This window comes from Kryptolebias marmoratus, linkage group LG17 (assembly GCF_001649575.2).
Source record: "Kryptolebias marmoratus isolate JLee-2015 linkage group LG17, ASM164957v2, whole genome shotgun sequence".
NCBI classification, from domain to species: domain Eukaryota; kingdom Metazoa; phylum Chordata; class Actinopteri; order Cyprinodontiformes; family Rivulidae; genus Kryptolebias; species Kryptolebias marmoratus.
In genome coordinates, this window is record NC_051446.1 from 27,164,334 (window position 1) to 27,173,657 (window position 9,324).

At 44.8% G+C, this 9,324-nt stretch overlaps 2 protein-coding genes across 5 annotated transcripts in view; one reads left to right on the forward strand and one right to left on the reverse strand.

The window, feature by feature from the left end:
• The window catches only part of stambpl1 (STAM binding protein-like 1), a 13,289-nt gene extending 4,837 nt beyond the window's left edge, over positions 1-8,452 (forward strand). The window contains exons 2-12 of one of the 2 annotated variants that reach the window (XM_017440749.3): positions 957-1,102; positions 1,379-1,596; positions 1,692-1,770; positions 2,709-2,804; positions 3,749-3,961; positions 4,040-4,190; positions 4,324-4,448; positions 4,527-4,664; positions 6,010-6,122; positions 6,210-6,309; positions 6,929-8,452. In XM_017440749.3, coding sequence (XP_017296238.1) covers positions 980-1,102; positions 1,379-1,596; positions 1,692-1,770; positions 2,709-2,804; positions 3,749-3,961; positions 4,040-4,190; positions 4,324-4,448; positions 4,527-4,664; positions 6,010-6,122; positions 6,210-6,309; positions 6,929-6,985 — 1,413 coding nt within the window. In that variant the 5' untranslated portion in view covers positions 957-979 and the 3' untranslated portion in view covers positions 6,986-8,452. The remainder of the gene's footprint in view (positions 1-956; positions 1,103-1,378; positions 1,597-1,691; positions 1,771-2,708; positions 2,805-3,748; positions 3,962-4,039; positions 4,191-4,323; positions 4,449-4,526; positions 4,665-6,009; positions 6,123-6,209; positions 6,310-6,928) is intronic. The other variant, XM_017440750.3, reaches the window with a different exon arrangement.
• A 377-nt stretch (positions 8,453-8,829) lies between these two features.
• Positions 8,830-9,324, reverse strand: part of acta2 (actin alpha 2, smooth muscle) — a 9,465-nt gene continuing 8,970 nt past the window's right edge. For 2 of the 3 annotated variants that reach the window (XM_017440755.3, XM_017440754.3), the window contains exon 10: positions 8,830-9,320. The gene's annotated coding sequence lies outside the window, so the exon portion shown is untranslated. The remainder of the gene's footprint in view (positions 9,321-9,324) is intronic. The other variant, XM_017440757.3, reaches the window with a different exon arrangement.

The window sequence follows — 9,324 nt, forward strand, 5'->3', positions numbered from 1 at the left end:
AGGCGGCCGGGGTCACATGACCAGGCGGCCGGGGTCATATGACCAGGCGGCCGGGGTCACGTTACCAGGCGGCCGGGGTCACATGACCAGGCGGCCGGGGTCACGTTACCAGGCGGCCGGGGTCACACGACCAGGCGGCCGGGGTCATGTACCAGGCGGCCGGGGTCACATGACCAGGCAGCCGGGGTCACATGACCAGGCGGCCGGGGTCACGTTACCAGGCGGCCGGGGTCACATGACCAGGCAGCCGGGGTCACATGACCAGGCGGCCGGGGTCACGAGACCAGGCGGCCGGGGTCACGAGACAAGACATTCAGACAAACACAGAGACGAACACTGGTCTTTACTGAAGATGTAGTGAGTTGTGTCTCCCCGTGTCTTCATCCTGTCCTCCTCAGTCCAGGACTGCTCCTCTTCAGCCCCCTGTCACCTGCTTCTTCTCTGTTTGGTGCTCATGATGGCTTCGTTTCACTTTTCTGGATATAAATCTCAGTTTTAGATTTCCTACTTGTTTCTCATTTGTTGTGAATTTTCTGTTTTTAGGACATTTTGCTGTCAGTTTTCTATCGTGGCATCTCGGATGTCTTCACTTTGCTTCCCTTTTCCAGCCTTCCCATGGTGTTTCCATGTGGGCCACATGACTCAGGTGTTTGCAGGATGCTCACCTCCATTATCTCCTAGCTTGTGGCTCCTCCTCCTCTTCTTCTTCTGCTGTCCTGCAGCCTGGATGCTCCAGATGCAGTGTTGTTGATGGTTCACTTTTCTTCTTCTCTTGTTGTTAAAGTGGCTGACTCACTACAGCTGTAGCTGCTGGTTGTCATGGTAACCATGGAGCCAGCTAAAAGGATGAGTGGTGATGAAGATGAAGATGATGATGAAGATGAATCCCTCTCAGTTAAAGGAATTTTCTTCCAAGTGATTCTGTGTTGACATGTTGTTTTTCTGTCTCCCTGCAGTGAAGCATCATGGGAGGTGGCAGATGGACGAGACGACTGTGGAGCCACCACTGACACGTGCGCGTGCACACACACTCACACACACACACACGCACACACACGCACAGATACACAACATGGAACAAGGCTTCAGCTTAAATTCACTGGTGAGTTCTTCCTGTGTGTGACTTCTTCTTCATCTGTTTGGACAGACAGCAGCTCTTCTTCTTCATGTAAATGAGCTGAGGAACAGACGCTGCATTCAGGCTCTCAGCAAGAATGGGAAATCTGAGTTTGCTGCCGCGAAACAGAGTCCAGCTGCTGTGGTTCTGCTTCAGTTTTAGCAGAAAAGCCTGAAACTTCAGAGCCTCTTTGTTGTGACGTTTGTGTCTGGTTACCATAGTTACTGAAACCTGAGTTCTGGTTTTGTTTCTGTGGCGAAGAAGAAGCTGGCAGCAGAGCCGGACTACACCGATGTGTCTCTGACGGCGGCGGAGCGTGTTCGAGCACTGGCGAAGATGGGATGCTGCGTGGAGATCAATGAGGACATCGCTCCCAGACGCTACTTCCGCTCTGGCGTGGAGATGGAGCGCATGGCGGCAGTTTACCTGGAGGAGGGCAGCCTGGAGAACGCCTACGTCCTCTACACCAAACTCATCACGTGAGTCACATGATGGCGTCTCAACAGACTGGGGGCGGGGCCTGTTTTTTACCATTTACAAACCAGATTTATGCTCTGTTGCTTCCTGTGTTCAGCCTGTTTGTAGAGAAGCTGCCAGGTCACAGAGACTACCAGCAATGTTCATCCATCCCAGAGAAGCAGCTCATAATGAAGGTAAGTCCCCTGGAGATGTTCTCCTACTGAAGCTCCCCTGGAGATGTTCTCCTACTGAAGCTCACCTGGAGATGTTCTCCTACTGAAGCTCCCCTGGAGATGTTCTCCTACTGAAGCTCACCTGGAGATGTTCTCCTACTGAAGCTCCCCTGGAGATGTTCTCCTACTGTAGCTCCCCTGGAGATGTTCTCCTACTGAAGGGAACTCACCTGGAGATGTTCTCCTACTGAAGGGAACTCACCTGGAGATGTTCTCCTACTGAAGGGAACTCACCTGGAGATGTTCTCCAACTGAAGGGAACTCACCTAGAGGTGGTTTAGATTTGTTTTCAGGATAAAAATCTCAAATCCTCCAGTTTGATCACCAACATCAGCTCCTGTTTCTGACCTGCTGATTTTCACTTGTTTCTTGTTCATTTTTATGTTTTCTTCACATTTGCTGGTTGGGATGTTAACGCTTGTTTGATGTAGATGATTGGGTTGGGTTGGTTTGAGTTGGAGTGGAATGGTGGGGTTGGTTTGGTTTAGTCGTGGTGGTTAGATTAAATAAAGTTGGGGTTGGGTTGGGATGTTTGGTTTGGGTTAGCTTGGTTTGCATTGGGTTGGTTTATTTGGATTTTCATCGGATTTGTTTGGCTGGGATGGATTGGGTTGTTTTTTTTTGGGATGGCTGGGTTGATTGGTTCTAGTCATGTTTTACTGTAAATCCTCTGATTCCTAAAACTTTCCAGATCATTTTAAACATCTGACCCAAGTATAGTAGTTCCATAGTTTCTCTGCAGATAAATCTAATGCTAAAATGAGTTTAAAAATCCAGCCCACTTGTGTCCTGTCCTCAGGTCTATGTTTGGCACACGTACAGGTCCAGACTCAAGATCTGGTTTCCAAGACTGTATGTGGACCAGCCATGTTCCTCATGTTCTTTCTGGGTGTCTGCAGAAACTTCAGGAGGTGGCGTTTCCTCGGAAAGAGGAGCTGAAGAGACGTCTTCAAGAGAAATACAGCAGGGAGCACACCGAGTACCTCAGAACCCAGGTTAGTGAGGGTCAGGGAGGGTCGGGGTGTGTGAGCCAATCAGATTGCATCTTGAGTTTGATTGGCAGGTGATTTATCTGATAATCAGATTAGCTGACAGATTTATTGTCAGATTTTAATTCAGAGCTTCAAACAGGCAGGAGTGTATGAGTGTATGTGTAAAATACTTCATATAATTATATATATTGATAGTAGAGTATTGACTGGTGCAGGATGGGTATCATTCAGTGGAACAGCCTCTACATGGTGAGTACATGTATGTGTTTAACATGAAGGACAATAAAACTATTGATCTAAAAGTTGGAACTAATGAGGGCCCTCGTCCTTTAGACCGGCGCTGTCAAACTCTGTGGTCCTAGCCGAGGGCCAGTCTGTAGAAATATTTATTGAAAAAATAAATTATATGAATTAACCTTGGTTTTTACATGGAATATGTCCAATTATTTAAATAAAAAATACAAATGACTTTTTTCCAGAGAGATTTGAATGCTTAAAGAACATAAGATCAAATTTGAAAAAACACTTTTGTATTATTTTCTTATGCCTTGCTCTCCATCTTAGTAATACATTTTATCACAATAAAAAAAATCTTAGCTGCGAAAACATCAACGTGAGCTCACTCTTCTCTTTCCGTTTCTTTCCAATTCAAAATCAAAGATTAGTGAAAATCTGAACTTGTTATTCTTGCTTCAGAGTTGCCTAACAGCCGTGGGAAGTCTGCACTGAGCATGCTCAGTTTTTTAAGCGAGATGAGAAGCGACAGAGACTCGATCCGTCACAGACTGATGGCCAGATGTATGATTTCAAAAATTTTCTGGGGGATCCAGAAAAAATGTTAAAAAAGGCCAGATTTGGCCAGCGGGCCATGAGTTTGACCTTCAGGCCATCAGGTGCCCAGCCCCCATCTTGGCCTGTCTGGACTGATCTTGCTACTGTTTCCTCAGAACCAGGAGGTCGTGGTGGATGGGTGTGGCCAGCAGCTGCAGCGCCTCTCCCTATTGGACGAGGATAGACGGCGCCTCCTTCTGGAGGCAGAGAAGCAGCGAGTGGCAGCACTACGGCGCCTTCAGATTGAGTCAGAACAGTTTCGTTACTTCGAGGACCAGCTGAAGCGCCAGGAGCTGGCCAATAAAAGAGGCGAGGAGGCGGGGCTAAAGGTGATGCACCTCTGCAAACATGTCTTCAGGCAGTTCAGGAGTTCTGAGAAGGACTCATGGGTCTGGTTTCTTCTCCAGGTGGAGACCAAAGTGCCTGAGGTCACAGATGGTTCCTGTTTGTCTCAGCAGCCAATCAGAGGTGGCGTGCGACCCCAGGGGGCGGATGTAAACAGAAACCGGCCTCCTGTTGCCATCAGCCAATCAGAGGCCTCTCTGGCTGGAGTACACAGTGAGTACACACAGACACCGATGAACCCAGGACTTTCTCTGAGGACGTCTGCAGACTTCACAGAGTATCTGAGGGTCTCAGAGTCTGATCCAGGACCAGAGCCAGTTTATGTGTGTTTGTTTTGTGTGTGCAGGTCAGAGGGTGGAGGGTCTGAGGCGGGTGGTGATTCCCAGAGATCTGATGTACCGGTTTCTTCTGCTGGCTGATTCCAACACGACCCGAGGGATCGAGACCTGCGGGGTCCTTTGTGGACGGCTGGTGAGTCTCCTGCCATCAGGAAGAAGTGCCCCCAAACCGAAATAAAACCACTGCCTTCTGACTGTTTCCACCTCTCAGACCCACGATGAGTTCCTGCTGACCCACGTTGTGATCCCGAAACAATCAGCTGGTCCTGATTTCTGCGACATGGAGAACGTGGAGGAGCTTTTCAGTTTCCAGGACCAACAGAAGCTGCTGACGCTGGGCTGGATCCATGTGAGAACACACATTAAACCCACACAGATGGCCCGGTTACCTGGTCTTCTTCAGCACATGTTGACCTAAAACTGCAGCTGGACGTCAGATGGTTTCTTTCTTCAGCTGCAGTTTCAAGAACCTTCATCTGCTGAGAAACTGAGACGGTAGCAACAAGCGGGGCGAGGCGTTGGAGGACCAGGGATTTTTCATTTATAGACAACCTAAATAATAGAATATAAATACTTTATTAATCTCTGCGGGGGAATTCAACATTATTGCAGCCACTCCAAGAATACACACAAGACAAGTAGAAAACGTGAAACTATAAAACCGGACAAACTACTGTGTTAAATAGATATAATGAGGATACAGAAATGGCAGGAAATTTCTCTCACATAGTGACATTGTTGCACATCAGAGTGTCTGAAATGTTGAGGCCGGCTGGTAGGACTGACCTCTGGTTGAAGGAGCTCCTGCATCCAGCCTCCTCTTTTCCACCTCCGCCTAATTCAGTGAGGTGGGGATCAGATATCAGACATAAACGACTTCCTGTTTAATGTGAGGAGACAGAAAGTCTCTCAGTCTGATGGAAATAAACTCAGGGTTTTCAGGTTCAGGTTCTAACGTCTCCTGTTCTCACCCAGCACTCGCCCACAACTCGGGGACAGAAAAATGACCTCCGTTGTTCTTTTCTTCTCCTTCATTTGCATGAGCTGATATCACCATGGCAACCGTAACTGGTCCAGCATCAGAGACAGGAAGAGAGGGACAGAGGTCTCACTCTGCTGCCAGGTTGACCAAGACAGATTTTAATAAACATCTAATCAGAGGTCAGTTTGGTTAAATTTAGTGGACAGTTGTGTCCAGTTCAGGGGACAGATGTGTCCAGTTCAGAGGACAGTTGTGTCCAGTTCAGGGGACAGTTGTGTCCAGTTCAAGGGACAGTCGTGTCCAGTTCCAGGGACATGGATGATCTGGTCCAGTTCGGGAGACGTTGGTTCTGTCAGTAACAAATAAAACCTACCAATCACAGCAGAGGACTTTCTGTCCTATTTCAGCTGTTTGTAGGTCAGTTTTTGACCTTTGACCTGTGTGGTGTTGTCCTGTGGCGTCTGATCTGCGGGGTGTTGTCCTGTGACCTTTGACCTGTGTGGTGTTGTCCTGTGACCTTTGACCTGTGGGGTGTTGTCCTGTGACCTTTGACCTATGTGGTGTTGTCCTGTGACCTTTGACCTGTGTGGTGTTTTCCTGAGACCTGTGACCTGTGTGGTGTTGTCCTGTGACCTCTGACCTGTGGGGTGTTGTCTTGTGACCTTTGACCTGTGGTGTGTTGTCCTTTGACCTTTGACCTGTGTGTGTTCAGACCCACCCCACGCAGACGGCTTTCCTGTCCAGCGTGGACCTCCACACTCACTGTTCATATCAGCTGATGCTGCAGGAGGCCATCGCCATCGTCTGCGCTCCTAAACACAATGAGTACGTCCACACACGCACACAGACTCATTTCCCATCAGGCCTTGCAGCCTGGTGCCCTCCTAACTGCTCCTTGACTCTGTGTGGTAGTACGGGGGTGTTCAGGCTGACCGGTGCCGGGATGTCCGAGGTTTCAGCGTGTAGACATAAAGGTTTCCATCCTCACTCCAAGGAGCCGCCTCTCTTCTCTGTGAGTCCTTTTCCTCCCTCGGCTGACAGGAAGTGAAGTTACAACAGAAAATAGCCTAAACATATGTTCGCTCACTATCTGATCAGTACATTTATTTCTTTCTTGGATTTTACAATCCTGTACATAAAAACAGTTTGAAATGAAAATATTTACCTCCAGCTTGTTTTAGTTCCTCTGTTTTAACTTGAAAATCTGTCTACTCACCTCCTGGTTTCAAGTTGCAGTTTGTGCTAACTTTGTTTTTTAAAAGTTAGACCTTTCAGTTTAAAGCTCTTAACTTTTTAATCCCCTTTTTATCAGTTTTTAATTCAGTCTTTGTGCTAAGTTATGCTACCAGTTTGCCCCTGTTTTATTACATTTGGAAAACGTTCAATTAATGAATGACTTAAAATTAGATTTTTTCTGTGTAACTTTTGTTCTACAACCTTTCAGGTGAATTTAGTTTTAAACTGAGATGATATAAATAAAGTGCATATAATTCAGTGAATTATCTGTTCTGCTGACTCAGTTGTCCCCTGTTTTTGTTTCGTTTATTTTCTGTTTTATTGTAATGAATAGAGCCATGCTGTGAACTCACCTGTACCTGCATGTAACCCCACCTCCTTCCTTCTCCTCTCAGGTGTGTAAACATGTGGTGTTCAGAGCCGTGAAGCTCAACCTGCTGGACCTCAGGTGACAAACAGGAGGTGCTGCCAGGCTCTTATTCTGAAGGGGAAACTGACACTGAAGTGACCGCGTGCCTTTGATGAAAACATGAATGTTTGTGTCAGACGAACATTTTTACACAAAGATAAGTTTTACTGATTTAAACAGAAACTTTGATACCAAACAGTGTTTTATTTTTCTGAGCGTCGTGAACTCACTGAAGGTTTTGTTTCGTTCAAACACTTAAAATGTGTGACTTTAAAGCTGCAGTCATTTCAGCTCCTGAATGCAGATCAGTGGATTTTTAATTAAAACTCTGAACCTGGTCACTTTCAGGTTTCAGTTTATTTAAAGTCCAGCTGCTGTTACCTGCATTTACAGAGAGGCTCCGCCCAATGAATGAAACACCTGCAGACAGAGCTGAGGGCTAAAAAGACTCATTTTGATATTAAGTGTTCAGAAAGAAGAACGGAGGGGACAAAAAAAAGTAATAATCAGACAGATTATTAATCTGAGCTGATTCAGTCGTGTTAAACTGATTGATCGATAAACGAGCGTTTGTTTCCAAAACTGCTGAAAACAAACTTATTCTTCATTTTCTCAAACCTAAGCTTCAATAACTGACTTTCAATAATTTATTGTAAAACGACCAAAAAACAAAATCAATCTAATAAAGAAATAAGATAATTTATGACAGTTTATCATTAATGTGGAGCTAAAGAGTGAAATCACCAAATATAAGAATAATGACAAGTTAAATATAATAATAATTATTTGGAAATGAATGAAAATAAAAGAAAATGCTTTTTATTTTGACAGGTTTATTCCTTTTTTCATGAAAACATGACAGAATTAAAAAACAGCCTCAACTGAAGGATCAATAACCTTCATTAATGTTTAATAACATTTAAGATTTATTCTCATTTAGTAACAATAATTAACATTTAATATTATTTATTAATGTTTAAGAACTTATAATAACATTTAATTTGATCTGAGATTGTTTCTGAACAACTTTAAAACTAAACGATCAATCAGTGGGCATGATTAAATATTTTATTTTTCAGTTTTATTTGAATTCATTTGTTTGTTTTTAAAGGATGTGGTGGGATGTCTTCATGCTGACTCACTATCGTTTGTAATATTTGTTGCCTTAAAGCAGCGGATGAGTCTGAAACTCGTGTTTGTTTTCTGCAACTTTTAATAAACAGTTTGTTTACATGTAAACCAGCAGGGGGCGCTGCTGCTGCTCAGACTTCTCAAGTTTAAAGATTCAACAAAGCAGCAGTTTTCTCTTTAGTGTTTTTGTGATTTGGATCATCTGATGTGTTTCACAGTGATGAAGATGAGTTTCTTTATTCTTACTGTTCCTAAAAGTTTTGGTGATGCGTTTACTGACCAGCAGAGAGTTTGAGGAACCGGACTTCAGAAGCTTTAGTGTTCAGATGTTTACATGTGTGACTTTAAATTTGTAATAAAACACCAACTGCTGCTCAGACCTCAGAGTTTTTACTAACAGCTTTCACAGTTTGGGTTTATTTAAACCAAATGATAAAATTATTAGTTGTACTTTAGAAATACCTTAGGTCGACACTTCAGGAACAGTCAAAGTTTTCACCTAAACAGAGGCGGGGTTTCCCCCAAAAGGGTGGAGCACCTGGTTGTGTTGGAGCGGAACATCTTAGAACAACCAGTTGGGTTGTAGAAAGTAATTGGAGTCAATGAGCCAACCAATCAGAGCAGTCGGAGGTTACTGGAAGGCGGGCCTTAAAGAGGAGAATGAGCTGCTGGCAGCAGTAAGAAAGTTTCTACAACATAAAAGGTTTCTTATGAGGATGAATTAATACATTATAGGAAAAAAGAAGAACCAGCTGAGTTGAATCAGAGCTCTTTATTATTTTTCTGGGCCATTTGACTGCCACATTCATGTTGTTTACATCACACACCATCGTTCACCTGTTACCATCTCTGAGGCCACGCCTCCTGTTCACCTGCCCAAAGTTTAACCTTCGTACAGGCTGTGACATCATTTCAACGCAGTGGGAGTGTGCTCTGCTCCCCAGTGATGGAAGACGAGCCCTAGTGAGCAACATTCAAGCTTTATTCATCAAAAATGTAAAAAAGTTTTTAACAAGAAATAGAACCAAAATGGAGGACAGAGGGGGCTACAGGAAGTGGATGGGGGTTCTGAATATTAAATATTCAAAAGGCATGACGTCATTTCCCTTTCCGGGGCTGGAGTCTATTAGCTGACCTGGGGTCTGTTAGCTGACCTGGAGTCTGTTAGCTGACCTGGTCTGTTAGCTAACCTGGAGTCTGTTAGCTGACCTGGGGTCTGTTAGATGACCTGGAGTCTGTTAGCTTACCTGG